Raw genomic sequence first — 15,930 nt, 5'->3', positions numbered from 1 at the left:
AACAGTCCCATCACATTTGGCTGAGTGGCTAGAGTCAGCTGCGTAAATAGAACGGAATGCAGTGTTATGATTCCTTTGCTCAAGTGTACAGCACAGCAATGGAATGAGCCTCACCATCCATTTTATTTATTGACCTGAAGAATATTCTGGGTGTTCAGCCACACTTCAGTTGAAATGTACAATCTACATGCAAGTGAATGAGATGGCCTTTTCTGTGTTCTGTTTGTTGTACCTGTTATTTCAGCACAAGACTTGTTGGCAGAGGACTTATATTTTGTCCACTATTTCAGTGGAGCCCCACCTCTGATTTTCAGAGGTGGTATTTAAGAATCAGAGGCTAATAAACATGCAACAGTCCTACTGTTCTTTGACTTAAACCTCTAAAAACTTTTTGTCCAAGTTGTGGGCAGCTGTTAATTCACTCAGGTGATCCACTTGGGCAAGAGTTTACAATTTTAACACCATTCCTGGCTTTAATTCTCCATCTTATCAGGCAGCCTTCCTAAAGTAAGGGCCACAGTTAGGAATCTTTGATGTAAGGAAGGGTAAAGGGTAAGAATTAAAAATAATCAGTTGATTGATGATTAGATTAGCAACAAATGGTCACTGAAACTTTTTACATTTCATATATCCTTAAAATATGATAGTGGGGCAGATGTCATCTCTACATGTGAGCCTCTATTATAGTGAGAGTATTAAAGAATAAATACTCTATTATTTCTTAATTACAGTTGAATGTAGAACTACAAAAGAGAAGCAAGCATTTTTTTGTAAGAGAAAATAATAGGAAGCCTAATCTTATCTCACATCTCAGATAGGAAATGCTCATTAACTTCAGTGTCACTGTAGACAGTACATTTATCTTGGGGGAAATTGGAGCAACTTTATAGGTGAAAGGTTGGTGGTTGTGGCAGGAAACAACTCACGCCTCCCTGGTGAAGGAAGGAGCATTATGTTTATACCTAAGACTGATAAAAGATCAATGTGATTACAAAATACAATGCAGAATGAGATGTGGGAAGAAAACTCTCCTGATGAAGACAAACCAAATTCAGACCAGGGAGATCTTGATGGATCCTGTGATTGACTCAGAATTTTCTTCAAAGTTATGAGAAGTTAGTTAAAAGTCTTAGATTGTAACTGGCAAGATTGGACGTGTATCCCCTTTACAAAGACTGTTCTGACTGAAGTAAAAAATAGCCTAGAGGTGTGTAAACATAAACATAGGATCTAAGTGAAGGAACTATCATACTTCTCCTGAAAAAGGTGTTGACATCTTGATTTAGGGAGATAAAATAAAGGGGAAAGACTAGGAGAATTATAGAGGCACAAATCCCAGCATATAATGAGTTTAATGTATGGAGGCAACTAAGAAGAAAGATGTAATAATGGTACTGAAGTGTTGTTGTGGAGCTAGTTAGTTCATGCTACCTTCACTCATAAGAACACTGGACAAAAACCTGCTGGGAGACCGAAGAACTGAGAGTTGGGTTTAGGCAATGTTAGTTTAATTCAAGGTGCATAGGTGCAGCTAATCTGAGATGTCAACTAGACTGTTGTTAACAATGACAACCTCAGAAGCTCTGAAACTCAGAGGTGTACCTTCTGAAAGTAGAATTGAGTGCTGCATTTAATAAAAGACAACACAGCTTGGGTGATTAGATTACTCAGTAAGTCAAGCATTGCAGCCTGTGCATGTTGTATTTTGTGCACATGTATTGAGTTCCCACTCATAACCATGTTCTTTACAAGGGTGATAAAAGGAAAGGTACCTGGTAAATAACATAAGACAACTCTGCTTTAAATCTAAATGAATTTTTAATTCATCCAAAAAACAGTGTGCTCTCAACATCTCCATAGAATGCTTGAGCAAGCTAACCTTGGTTTTCTGTTCCTCATTGCATCGAAATTAAATGTCTACAAATTAAATTAATTCCTGTTTCTGTTTGGTTGACTAGTAAGGTAGTTAGTAAGTACATCTGTGTGTTCAAGAAGCCTTTCCAAAGTTTTCAGATATACCAGCACCTTTGATTTTATCTCTTTAGAACAAGAGCTTAAAAATCTTATCACACTAAGGATTTATTCCCTTTCTTTTTTGTCCCCCTAAGGAATCTATTCTCAGGCTATAAGATATTCTTCCCATGTTTGTAGGCTGTAAATTGCTGATGACTTTCAGATTATGATGATATCAATTCTACTTGTAAAAATTAGGCCACACCCTTCTAGTCTGTTCCTAAAATAAGATTCATTGGCAGAGTGAAATTTATAGCTTCTTTTATGGTTTCTTATTCTTTGGAGACCCAGGGTTTAAAATGGCCTATATTTTAAGACTGTATTTTTCAGATTATTTTCTTGGTACCTTCTGCATCACTGGCATGCACTTATTAAAATAAACACAAAATAAACCTCATTGAACTTTACCTTCCATTTTTTTTTAAAAGACAGCTAGGGTAAACTCCAATAATTTGCAATTTTATAAGACCCCTAGATAATATTTTTTACACTAAATTTTAAAAATGCCATTTTATTTATTTATTTTTTTAAATTTTTTTATTGTGGAAAGTTACAAAGTTACAAAGTTTTCAGGTTTAAATCTCAGTTATACAATGCTCGAATACCCATCCCTTCACCAGTGCTCATATTCCACCACCAAGAATCCCAGTATAGCTCCACCCCGCCCCCTCACACCCCAAACCCCCCCACGCCCCTACCCCCCCCACCCTAAGCCCCCCACCACCTGTGTAACTAATAAATTTCACTTTACTTTCACTTTGAAAAATGCCATTTTAAGGCATGTTAACGCATATAATCTCATTTTCAGATTTTGACAGTGAGAAATTAAACAGTTTTATGTTTTGTTTTGTTTTTTGCTTTTTGGGTCACACCCGGCAATGCACAGAGGTTACTCCTGGCTCTGCACTCAGGAATCACCCCGGCAGTGCTCAGGGGACCATATGGGATGCTGGGAATTGAACCCGGGTCGGCCGCGTGCAAGGCAAACGCCCTACCCGCTGTGCTATTGCTCCAGCCCCAGAGAAATTAAACAGTTTTATAAGCTAGATTATTTTCTTCTCAGTTTTGGAATGATAATATTGATAAAATTGATAATAATATCCTCATTTTTAAAATATATCATTGGTATGATTAGGTTATTCAGTGACAGAGAGATTACATTAAAATATTATACTTTTCTAATCAATTAGTGTCTATGAGAGCGAATGAAAGAGATGGGTATTGAAGAAAGGCTGGGCATGGTGTTCAGAATTAGAACTTATACTTTGCAAGCAGGAGATCCTGCGCTCCCAGGAGACCTTGACCTCATCTCTAACTCCCATCGTCATCAAAAGAGAAGGGAAGGAAAGAAAAATAAAATGAAAGAATGAGTTGCAGAAGAGTATGCAAGTGAGCAAGAAGGATAGCGTGTGTCACAGAAGGACATTGTGGAAATGGAAAATAAAGCTTTGGTTCAAGTGTAATGATTCATTCATAATTAGTGTGTTTTCTTCTCATTGGTATACTTCTTATTGTGTATGATCGTGCCTTTACAAACGTTTCTAGAGATTTGACTTCTTTCCTGTTTTCAGAACTAACCTAAATGGCTCCTTCCTCCCCTTCCACCCCTAGGAAGAACGCCGTGTGATTTATGTTGGTAAAATCAGGCCTGACACAACACGGACAGAACTGAGGGACCGTTTTGAAGTTTTTGGTGAAATTGAGGAGTGCACAGTAAATCTGCGGGATGATGGGTGAGAATCTTCAAGATTATTTCTTGTTTAGAAGTTGACATATGTAGAAAAATTATGGCCCTAAGATTACTAGAATGGGAACGCCTTGACAGATGACACGTTGAGTTCAGAACCTTATTTATTTTCTTTCATCCCTATTTATTAATCTTTCTAGTTGAGATTTCCTGTCTCAGAAATAGGTATTTAGCGGCTTGACAGGACAATCACACTGATAAATGAATGCAGTGGCTCAGATGTTGGCACCAGGGAAGTTGTCCCAAGTAGAAAGGGTTACAGTTGTATATGCTAATGTCTCCTCACTAGCTTGGAACTTCTCTCTTTGTCCATTGCAGAGACAGCTATGGTTTCATTACCTACCGCTATACCTGTGATGCTTTTGCTGCTCTTGAAAATGGATATACTTTGCGCAGGTCAAATGAAACTGACTTCGAGCTGTACTTTTGTGGACGCAAGCAATTTTTCAAGTCTAACTATGCAGACCTAGGTATGGATTTTATTTTACTATGGAATCAAGGATCCATAATATCAAGTTCAGAATGGAAGCAAATGTAAACTGTAGGCACACTGGGCTGGACACTCACTTAATTTTACTGGAGGGAATATGTGAATATATCTTATCTTTTCACTTTTATGCACAAGAAGTTTCAGAGGAAAGGAGTTTGGGTTCTGGCATCAAAGGGCAGAGGTAAATTCTTTGTACTTTATGCTCAGATGCTAGATGCTAAACTTTACATTGTGTGTGTGTGTGTGCGTGTGCATGAGCGCGCACGCGAGCACAAACGCATGTGCCCGTGGGCTAAAGTTTACACCTACATGTGCACATGTGTATCTGGCATGTCCTTTTTCACGTGTGTGTGCTGTACGTATGTGTGGTATAGTATCTGTATGCATGTGTTTCTATTGTATATTTTGTATACATGTATATATACAATTATCATGTCCTGTTGTAGTTTTTGCCCTGAATCTTTCTGTATGACTGATGGCATTGTCATCATTGTTTTATGAAATAGGATATGCAAAAAGTCTTGTTTCTTTCTCCCTTGATATCACATATGCTCTTAGAAATATTAACATCTTTCTACAGATTAGACTTCGAGAGGAGAAAATAAAATTTCCCATGCTAAATAATAGTGTACTCTCTTTGAAACAAAAAAGGAAAAAAATGCTACTGTTTATCAGGTTCTTCCCACTTCTAGACACTGGGCTAGGAATTTGCAGCACTTTCTCATTTAATGACTATAAAAATCTTAGCTGGTGTACAATGTTGTAATCTTCCTATTTACACATAAGAAAACCAAAGTATTCCTAGGAATCATCACTATTTCCTATCAGACAAGAGGAAAACTTTTGGGAAATATTAAAAATTAATTATGGTAAATAGTAAAATCAGCCTTCAGTTTATCATTTAACAATTACCACTATTATCTAGTATGTGATTTGCAGTTGTGTATTTTGTCTCAGGATGTCTTACTGAAGTCATCTATAATACATAATGCATACATGTTTAATTTTATATACAAATTTTAAAATTATATAATTTTTAACATGCATATTTTAACTGGGAATTTGGCATTAGAAGTAATTAAAAGTAATTAATTTATAAATATCTCTAAACACAATGCAGCATACTACTTATAGATAAAACTGTTATATTCAATCATTTCATGATGATAGTCAAACACTTGTTCAATATTTGTTTTTTTGTATTATAAATAATGACATAATGGACATCTTAATTGCCTTTCCCATTTAATTCTTTTCCTTTACATCTCATTCCCTATGGTTGTATTTTATGCTTTTAAAATTTTAGTTGAAGAAATGAAAGAAAATATCTATTTCTTATATCCATGACAATTATTTTATATTAATTTACAACCCAGTAACTAACGAATAAGTCTGTTTCTGTGCCTACATATATATCTGAATTTACTTGGGCTTTGGATAAAGAAATAAATAAGTACCAAATTTAGGGAGTTTTTTTCCTGCCTCTTCTGAAGTGATGTCTTCCTAGAGTAATTGATATAGGTGGTGTGCATTGTTCAGAGGGAATATGCTATAATTCACTTCACAAGCTAAACAGATAGTATGGAGCAGGGGAGAGGCAGCTGACTGTTGGAGAGATATAAGCCGAGGGATGAAAACATAAAAGGTGGCGAGTCATTTGTTCAAATGTTGGCTGATAAAAACAGTCAAGACAGATTGAAGTCTGGAGTTGATTTGACTTATTTTCTTCAGTGATGAAGGCCAGGGTGTTTCTAGTCTCTCAAAACATCTAGAGTTTAAAATAAGCTACCTAGAGGGGTCTTTAGATCACGATTTATCACTGGTAGAGGGAGTAGTAGATGGTATTTCCAAATTGAACTGGAGCCTCCCTGAAATATTTCTAAGAAGAATGCTTTCCCTCTCGTTATCTCTATGCCTAGCCAGCAGCACTGGAAACTTTTCTATCACTAAACTAGCTCTGTATTTTTTTAAAAGTGTGTTTGATGTGCATTGTAGTAGCATGGGTTTTTCCAATTCCCTCAGCCCTATAATCGCATGCCAAGCAATAGACCCAAGTATAGGCCTGGTATAGTCAAAGGACCCCTGATTGAAACTTGCAGATCTGGTTTTGAAATCTCAAAAGTTAGTTTCTGACCATGAGTAAACTAGCCAACTCCCTCCACTTTGGGTTTATCATTTGTAAAACACCAACTAGCATTGTGAAACTTAAATAAAGATATGTGTGAAGAAAGCGTTAGCATAATATCTGGCATAAAATAAGTGGTCGATAAGTGATTACCTATGATGATAAAATGATGGCAAAGGGAAGAATTTAGGAATCTAAAGTTTCTTTGAAGTGGAACAATCACCCCAAGAGACCAGCTTTTGTACTAAGTATCATCCATGTCTTATCTGTGTTCCCTAAAGAGTTCAAATTAAATCATTTAGGCATAAACCCTGAACAAAGTGAACATAAGCATATACAGACTCTAGAGGGTGTGTTGGGGGTCACTTTTGACTCAAAAAGAAATAAATAAATGAAAAGACAACATCATTTAACAAAGAATAAATTGACCTTTCACTTTGAATACATTTAATTAAAGTTTTGTGCAATTAAAAAAAATTCTCTTCTATTAGCTCACCCATCCTACTGTTGAGGTTATATAATAGCTACTTGAGTCACTGTCACTGTCATCCCATAGCTCATTGGTTTGCTCGAGTGGGTACCAGTAATATCTTCAATGTGGAACTTGTTATTATTGTTTTTGGCATATCGAATACACCACAGGTAGCTTTCCAGGCTCTGTCGTGCGAGTGAGTTACTGTCGGCTTGAGTACAAAATATAATAATTCTAGGGACTATTTATGAGTTTTATAAAGAACAGAATAGTATCAGGGATACAGTTAAGGGATTAAGGCACTGTCTTGCAGGTAGCCCATCCTGGTGCAATCCTTGGCACCACATCTGTGGATCACTGAAGTCCTGTGTCACCACACAGTAAGCCCGAAGAACCATGCCATTGACTCAATGACCTCACAGGAAAAGAATAGAATAATTTTTACTTAGAACTAGTAATGACACCAAAATTAAGTGTATAAGCAAAGTTAAATGAGGGCTGGGGAGAAAGAGGTGAGGTTAAGACCCTTGTCTTACATATGGCTAACCTTGGTTCAATTTTAGGCATCACATATGGTCCTCTAATCACTGTAAGAGGTGAGTGAGCCCTGAGCACAGAGCCAGGAGTAGCTCCTGAGCATTGCCAGGTTTGGTCTAACCTTCCCTAAAAAGAGAGATAAATTGAGTAACATATTTATTACTCAATTATTCATTATCTCAAAGAAATATATCACATTATAATCTTACAGTAGAAATTATGTAGAATATGCATATTGTATATAAACATGTAAGTGTATAAATTTATGGTATATTTGAAACATATATACATATATATAAAGCTTACATATCTATGTGTCTTCATGATCTGTGTCATTCATTGCCAAATAATTACTAGATCTCAATATAAATTTTTAGCCATCATTTTTGTAATATGCTTGTTTTCAAGATTACTACATTTATCCAACAAATATAAATTTAACACCTACTTTTAGTGAACTTTTTTCTTAATGCTAAGGATATAGTTGTGATATAATTTGTTTCTGTTAATACAATATAATTTATTACAATTTACTTTTTAAAAATAATTAAAATGACTTTTAAATTATTTCTAAAAATTGTTTTCTATCCTATAAAATCCCTCTTATATTGCAGCACTCTGCCTTTATGAAGAGAAAATGGTGGTGTAGACAGCATTGCCTCATAAACTATATGAAAAAAAAACACATTTTGTCTTCATGCAATAAATTTTTTGTGTGTGTACCTATGATTTAACATCATATGCCCTTCTGGGTCACTCTATGTGTAGACAACCAAGAGTTCATAGAGAAAAATCTCTTGAGAATCGCTGTTTTATAATCGTTTAGTACTTTATTTTCTTTTTTGATTTTGGGTCACACCCTGTGGCTAGGGATTCTTCTGGCTCTGTGCTCAAAGATCACTCCTGTCAGAAGACCATACGGGGGTCCTAGGACCCAAACTAGTGGCTTGCATACAATGCAATAATCCCATCTGCTGTGCTATCTCTCCAGCCCCAGTGTTTTCTAATAATAGCAAGGAAACACTGAAGCACTAGATTTCATGTAGAATAATCTAGAGGTAAGACATTTCAAGTATTCCCAAGATGGATGCTTATTCCTGACTGTTCCCTGCTGAAGCTGATGGCATATGCAGTCATTCATGTAAAACTCTTCCATGATTATCCACAGTACACATAACGAATATATTTCAAGCTCATTTGTAGTAATGAACAAGACGGTTTTTGCTGGTAAAAAACAATTTTTATTAAAAAAAAAACTTCAGAGGGTTTGGTGATAAAAGAGAAGGGTCGAAACCAGCCTGATGTAAGAACTGACCATTTAAATTATTATTATTTTGAGGCCAATACAATAGTACAACAGATCAGTTGCTTGTTGTACCCCAGCACCCCAAGTGATCCCCTGAATCTTCCAGGAATGATCCCTGCACAAAGAATCAGAAGTAAGCCCTAAGTAAAGCTGTGTGTGGACCCTCCAAAAAAAATAAATAAATTATTTTCATTTTTGTCCTTACTTTTATCTGTGCAGTGCTACTGTTGTCTTTATCTGGAAAATTCTGTTTAAGGAGAGGCAGTAAAGACAAGGGGTGGTAAGAAAAAAGGGAAAAAAAGTGAAGGAATTTCCTTATTTTTAATCCAAGATGATTACGTTTAAGTATATAAAACTGAGGCGATGGGAATGAGCTTGATGCTGGAGAGTTTGTAAGACATAAACTTTTCAACAAAATAACAAAATAATCATAGCCTCATATTATTTAGCAGTAAACTTTTCTGTCACTATTTTGTAACTTACTCTGGTAATACGTGAAGATGTTCCACATTTTAATAAGGATATTAATAGTTCTCAGAAAAGTTCTGTTTTCACTTAAAATAATGCTTTCAAAAGAATAAATGTATTTACAAGATATTTTCTACTCTATTTCCAAGAAATTCTTACTTCTAAGACCTACAGAAATACCTTCTTTTTTTCAAAGATATTGATGGAGAAAATTCATAAATATGTAAGATTTCTTACATAATTCTTTCATGTCCAATATTTTTAAAATATTTGAATTATTTTTTAGAGAGTATTTGAGTTTGAGCAAAAGATGACAGACTAATTTAGGATTCTAAAAACAAACTTGCCTTTATTATATATGTGTGTTTACATATATACATATATATATGTGTGTGTATATATGTCTCCTTTATGGCTCGGCACTGTTGGCACTGTTGTCCCATTCTTCATTAATTTGCTCGAGCGGGCACCAATAATGTCTCCATTGTGAGACTTGTTACTGTTTTTGGCATGTAGAATACACTCTGGGTAGCTTACCAGGCTCTTGTAAGGTGGAATACTCTTGATAGCTTGCGGGGCTAAAGAGGTAAATTTTCCCTATATCTTCTAATTTGGAAATTTTATGACACTAATGCTAGGATGTCAAAGGTGTGGAATAGGGTACTGGATTATAAATCCTGCCTACCGCAAAGGGGAACATGGCTGATGGAAAGGTTGAAGTCTTAGAATTCTCATACTCACTCAACTGACATTTATAATCAGTAAAATCAACCCAATTGTCAATTATTTTATGCTTGAGATCAATTGTATTGAATAGAAAAATTGTCCTAATGTCTACTGGTCCCTCACCAACTAACTTGTTGTGGACACTTGGGTAAATCATTTATCCTGGAGAATTGGGGGAGAAGGGCTTATTTTTATGGTATGCTGAATGGTTACATTGCTACGGAATGTTAGTATCTGTTCTTATTACTTCCTAAGAGTGTGTAAATATCAAAAGAGTCAGTGGTGGAGTGTGTATGTTAATTTTTCAATGTTCCTTGTCCTCTGAAAATATCTGTACACTCACATATATACTGATCTGTAAAAGCTCAGCAAAACTCAAGTAGCTCAGTGCTAGATGTTGAGATTGAATCAGGTCATCTTGAATTGAGTAATTGAGCTAATAGCCATCAGCGATGGGCTCATCTCACCTGGCTTGGGTCTCTTTCAGATTCAAATACAGATGACTTTGATCCTGCTTCCACCAAGAGCAAGTATGACTCTCTGGATTTTGACAGTTTACTGAAAGAAGCTCAGAGAAGCTTGCGCAGGTAACATGTTCCCTGGCTGAAGATGACAGAGGGACAGTGAATACCTCACAGGACAGCGCGTCCTTCCCTACCAGACTATTGCAAGTCATACTTACAATTTCTCCTACTTTACACTCTCCATACAAAAACAAAACAAAACAAAGCAACAACAATACAGCAAGAACAACAACAACAACAAACAACAATGGTTTACATGAACATAGCTGCTGAAGAGGCAAGAGACAGAATGGATATCTAGTAAGCACATGTCTATTCAGGTGTCAGCTTTGCTTTCCCTGGAGTCTCCTGGTGATGGGGTGTGTGTGCGTGTGTGCGCGCGCGCGTGTGTGTGTGTGTGTGTGGGTGCGTGCACGCATGCATATATGTTGGGGGAAAGTATGTGTGTACATGTAGGGACTGGGGCACCTAATGAGAGTGTGCAAGAGGAAACCACTTCAAATGGCAGCAGTTCAATGAAGACACACTTAAAACCTAAAACTTCAAAATGTTCGTGTTCTATTCAAAAGGAAAAACATAACGCATACATTCAAAAGGAAAGAAAACTAACCAACTTACCACAAACCACCCGAAAATGACAGCTGCTGATGTCTGGGCATCAGTTTCCGTACTCTGTTTTGTAAGAACGTGCAAAATCAACTCGAAGCAAGCTTTCTCTTATAATGTAATGATTATATGACAATCCCGAAGCAAACACAGATTCCATAGGACTAATATCCTTTTTTTCCTTCTCTCTCTTTCTCTCTCTCTCATTCTCTCTCTCTCTATTCTCTATCTCCTCTCTCTCTCTTCTTCCATTTTTCCTTTTGCCATGGAGTCTGGGTGGGAGAAGATACTGCGGGCACTGGAATGCTAAACTTTCCTAACATTTTGAAGTTTCTGTAGTTCGTCTTTTATCCTGACACCTCTGTCCATGTCCAAAATGTTGATCTTCCACTACAGATTTTTGAAGCGTTGTCAGTGGTCAAGCCTGCTGTTTTTTCAGTGGTTCTTTCTGAGGAGCAGGCGCGGTGTTACATTACTAAGGAGAGTTTGTGTGAAACTCTCTGAGGTGTGTTCAGATAGTGTAACTGCTACATTCTCTGATGTAGTTAAGTATTTACAGATGTTAAATGGAGTATTTTTATTTTGTGTACATACTCTACAACAATGTTCTTTTTTTGTTACAGCTATGCACTGTAAATGCAGCCTTCTTTTCAAAACTGCTAAATTTTTCTTAATCAAGAATATTCAAATGTAATTATGAGGTGAAACAATTATTGTACACTAACATATTTAGAAGCTGAACTTACTGCTTATATATATTTGATTGTAAAAACAAAAGACAGCGTGTATGTCCGTTGAGTACAGCCACAACAAAACGATGCTTTATGCACATCATCCCTTAGGTGAGCTTCAATCTAAGCATCTTGTCAAAAAATATCCTAGTCCCCTAAAGGTATTAACCACTTCTGCAATATTTTTCCACATTTTCTTGTTGCTTGTTTTTCTTTGAAGTTTTATACACTGGATTTGTTAGGGGAATGAAATTTTCTCATCTAAAATTTTTCTAGACAATATCATGATTTTATGTAAAGTCTCAATGGGTAACCATTAAGAAATGTTTTTATTTTCTCTATCAACAGTAGTTTTGAAACTAGAGGTCAAAAATCTTTTTAAAATGCTGTTTTGTTTTAATTTTTTGTGATTTTAATTTGATACAAAATGCTGAGGTAATAATTACAGTATGATTTTTACAATAATTAATGTGTGTCTGAAGACTATCTTTGAAGCCAGTATCTCTTTCCCTTGGCAGAGTATGATGATGGTATTTATCTGTATTTTTTACAGTTATGCATCCTGTATAAATACTGATACTTCATTCCTTTGTTTACTAGAGAGACATATTTATCAGTTGCAGATAGCCTATTTATTATAAATTATGAGATGATGAAAATAAATAAAGCCAGTGGAAATTTTCTACCTAGGATGCATGGCAATTGTCAGGTTGGAGTTGTTTCATTTGGGAAATTCAGCTTTTGCAGAAGCAGTGTTTCTACTTGCACTAAGCATGGCCTCTGACATGACCATGGTGTTGTTCTCGATGACATTGCTCCTGCTAAGTTCAATAAAAACAAACTTCAGAAAAACCTCCATCTTGAGCATCAGGATTTCATCTGAGTGTGGAGGCCCTGGAACGGAAGTCAGTAATATGTGGAGTGTGTATTCAAGTTTCTAAATTGAGATTCGATTACAGTTTGGCCAACGTGACTTTTCTGGAAGACGTGATATACCTACTACTTAGTCGCTCTTTTCCTTTCTCTCACCCAACATGATCTTATGAAATGGATTTCACCTCCCCCCCAGGCCGATGCAGCTCATTTTAATAGCTGCATTCATTTATCACCAGCATATTGTGTTCTGAGTGAATCCACTGTCTGTCCTGTCGGATGCTTGCTTGATTTTTTGGCTTCTTATTTCTAAGTAGATAGAAAGCAATAAAAATACTATGAAATACAAGAGCTTGTTCACAGGTTCTGCGTTACAACAGTAACACATCTTGAATCCGCCTAATTCTTGTTGTTCTGTAGGTTAAATACAGGTATTTTAACTCTGTGTGAATGCCAAACTAAAGTTTACAGTCTTTCTTTCTGAATTTTGAGTATCTTCTGTTGTAGAATAATAATAAAAAGACTATTAAGAGCAATAAATTATTTTTAAGAAATCAATATTTAGTAAATCATATTATGTGTTCAAGGACCAGATGCGTTCTCTATTTTGCCTTTAAATTTTTGTGATCCAATTTTAAAGACATTCTCCTTTTTGCCCTGGATGGAGTAAAATACATGGGTTTCTTTTCTTACTTATCAAAGATAGCACTGCAGATTTCATGTTGAGGATTAATTTATCCGCCCCCCCCCCCGGCCTGACAAATATTCTTACATGAAGATAGTTTTCCTCCATGGATGTCAAGTTGCTTTAAAATAAGAGCAAAGAGAGAATCACTAAACCATCCCAATAGAGCTTTTGTATCTTGTGCAGACACTGTGGGTAGCCCATCAAGATGTAAACTGTTCTCCTTTCATTTTTATTTTTAATTTTTGGAGAGAATATTTCAAATGAACACATGCACCCCATCATCACTGGAGGTAAATTTCAGCATAGATCTTTAGGTTTTCAGATGACCGTGGGCTGTTGCCTTCATGCTGTGGTAAGAACCACATCTACAATTTTGGTAACTGAACTGGTGCTTTAGAAGTGCGTGCATGTGTGTGTGTGTGTGTGTGTGTGTGTGTGTGTGTGTGTGTGTGTGTGTAAGTTAAAGAGATGTAGCAGAATAATTCTTCCAGTGCAACAAAATTGATTTTTGCTAAACGACTCCAAGAACGACAGTTGGGCTGTCAACATTCAAAGCAGCAGAGAGGGAACTTTGCACTATTGGGGTGTTATGGTTGGGTCAGTTGAAAAAGGAAACCTTTTCATGCCTTTAGATGTGAGCTTACAGTAGGTAATGATTATGTGTCCTTTTTTGATGGCTGTATCGAGAACTTCAATCACTGTAGTCTAAGACCTGATCTATAGATGACCTAGAATAGCCATGTAATATAATGTGATGATTCTAAATTTGTACCTATGTGACAGACATTTTCCATAATGTGAACTGCTGATTTGATGGAGCTACTTTAAGATTTGTAGGTGAAAGTGTAATAACTGTTGGTTGACTATGCTGAAGAGGGAAAGTGAGAGATTAGTTGAGCCCTTCCTGGGCCTTTTTTTTTCCACCTGCCAATTCTACATGTATTGTTGTGGTTTTATTCATTGTATGAAATTTCCTGTGATTTTTTTTAAATGTGCAGTACACATCAGCCTCACTGAGCTAATAAAGGGAAACGAATGTTTCAAATCTATTTCTGCTTTTCTTATTTATCGAAACCAAACTCCTGCCATATTTCTCAGATGAGCACACATTACTCAATATTATCCTATTTCCTTCTATATCTCCTTCCCTTTCTCCCTGCCTTTCCACATTCATGGATGAATTTAAGCCCTAAGGTAATGTGCATTTTGTGTTATTTTACCTTGTCTCTTTCCAAGCTGCATCGGCAAAAGGGGGATATGTGGGGTGGATTTGGGGGAGGTTGTTCTCTAATGAAAAGTAATGTGGTTTCTACCTGGTGGGTGAGCTGTTTTGGAACATCATCTGGAAAGTTTGTATTTTCAGGTATAAGCTGTGGCCCTTAGTGAGAAGCCTACTGAATATTCAGTTTAGAAAGCAATTATTAATACATTTGGGGGACTTGTAACAGCATTCTGTTACTCCCTGTATAAGTCATCTGGTCAAATGTGGGAAAGATTGATAGCTGCTGACATGTCTTGCTGTCAGGATGTCTACTATGCCTGGGAGATGCTGGTGGTCCCTAATGAGAGCGAAGACAGAGAAAGCACTGCTGTTGTTCTGCTTTCTCCTTACTCCCACTCACTCCGCAGGATCCCAAATAAAGGTAACATTGAGGAAAGTAGGCTAAATATAGCCAACTCCAACACCCCACCTGCTAGAGGAAAAATAAAGTGTTGGCAATTATTGGAAACATGATAGTGCTATCAATAGTACAGTGAAGTTTGCTAGTACAAAAAGCACTTCACTGGCTATATTTCTGCATTTACACCAATGTAAGATGCAACTGTTATTTTGATTACAATAGAAACTAAAAATGCTTTAAATCATCTCAATCAATATTGCCTTTGTATATAAGTGTACGTACTAAACAGTCCTAAGCACGACACACAGAATCTGACTTGTCTCCACTGATGTTTAAATCATACAGGGAATTGATGCTGGAACTAGCATGGACATTGGAATAATGCAAGTCTCCCACTTAAAAGAGTTAACCGTTTCCCTTTAAAGTATTTTTAATGTGAGGAGCAAGTGTTTAGAAGCGACAGAGTACCTCCTAGTCTGCTACTGGGCCGCCTCGATTAGAGATAAAAGATTCATTTTATGTTGTCCTTAAAACATTAACTCGTGCTCTCTTTGATAATACTAATGGCAAAATAATTATAGAAACCAAAATTAGGTTGACAAAAAAAATAAATGAATAGTGGATATGAATGGTTTATTTAAAAGGAACTTGTCTCAATTTTGAAAGTCCTCCAAACCAAATCTGTTTAAATTGTACTATGTGGTATCTGTGCAAAATTATTTTTTCAGTATTGTCAGTTTTCTCTTCATTATTTGCATTGTGAAGTTAATTTTTGGGGATACTGCAGCATTAATAGCATTATTACACTTGACACTAGTTTCACTACCCTCCACAATTGTAATTCAGTATGAGTTACCGAGTATTTTAACTGTTGCATACTTATTATTTACTTAAATCTTATTTTTAAAATTCTCATTGTTATTCCTTGTTTTCCAGTACACATTTGATAAATCAATCTTCATATTTTATCAAACAGAAGAGAATAGGAGGAAGGTCACAACT

The 15,930-nt window shown here is 36.2% G+C and overlaps 1 protein-coding gene across 4 annotated transcripts in view; it reads left to right on the top strand.

The window, feature by feature from the left end:
* The window catches only part of PPARGC1A (PPARG coactivator 1 alpha), a 713,065-nt gene extending 698,716 nt beyond the window's left edge, over positions 1-14,349 (top strand). For all 4 annotated transcript variants that reach the window (XM_055140706.1, XM_055140707.1, XM_055140705.1 and 1 more), the window contains 3 exons: positions 3,625-3,746; positions 4,079-4,230; positions 10,372-14,349. In XM_055140706.1, coding sequence (XP_054996681.1) covers positions 3,625-3,746; positions 4,079-4,230; positions 10,372-10,475 — 378 coding nt within the window. In that variant the 3' untranslated portion in view covers positions 10,476-14,349. The remainder of the gene's footprint in view (positions 1-3,624; positions 3,747-4,078; positions 4,231-10,371) is intronic.
* The last annotated feature ends 1,581 nt before the right edge of the window (positions 14,350-15,930 follow it).

This window comes from Sorex araneus, chromosome 5 (assembly GCF_027595985.1).
Source record: "Sorex araneus isolate mSorAra2 chromosome 5, mSorAra2.pri, whole genome shotgun sequence".
NCBI classification, from domain to species: Eukaryota; Metazoa; Chordata; class Mammalia; order Eulipotyphla; family Soricidae; genus Sorex; species Sorex araneus.
This window is presented reverse-complemented; position numbering and strand designations above follow the sequence as displayed.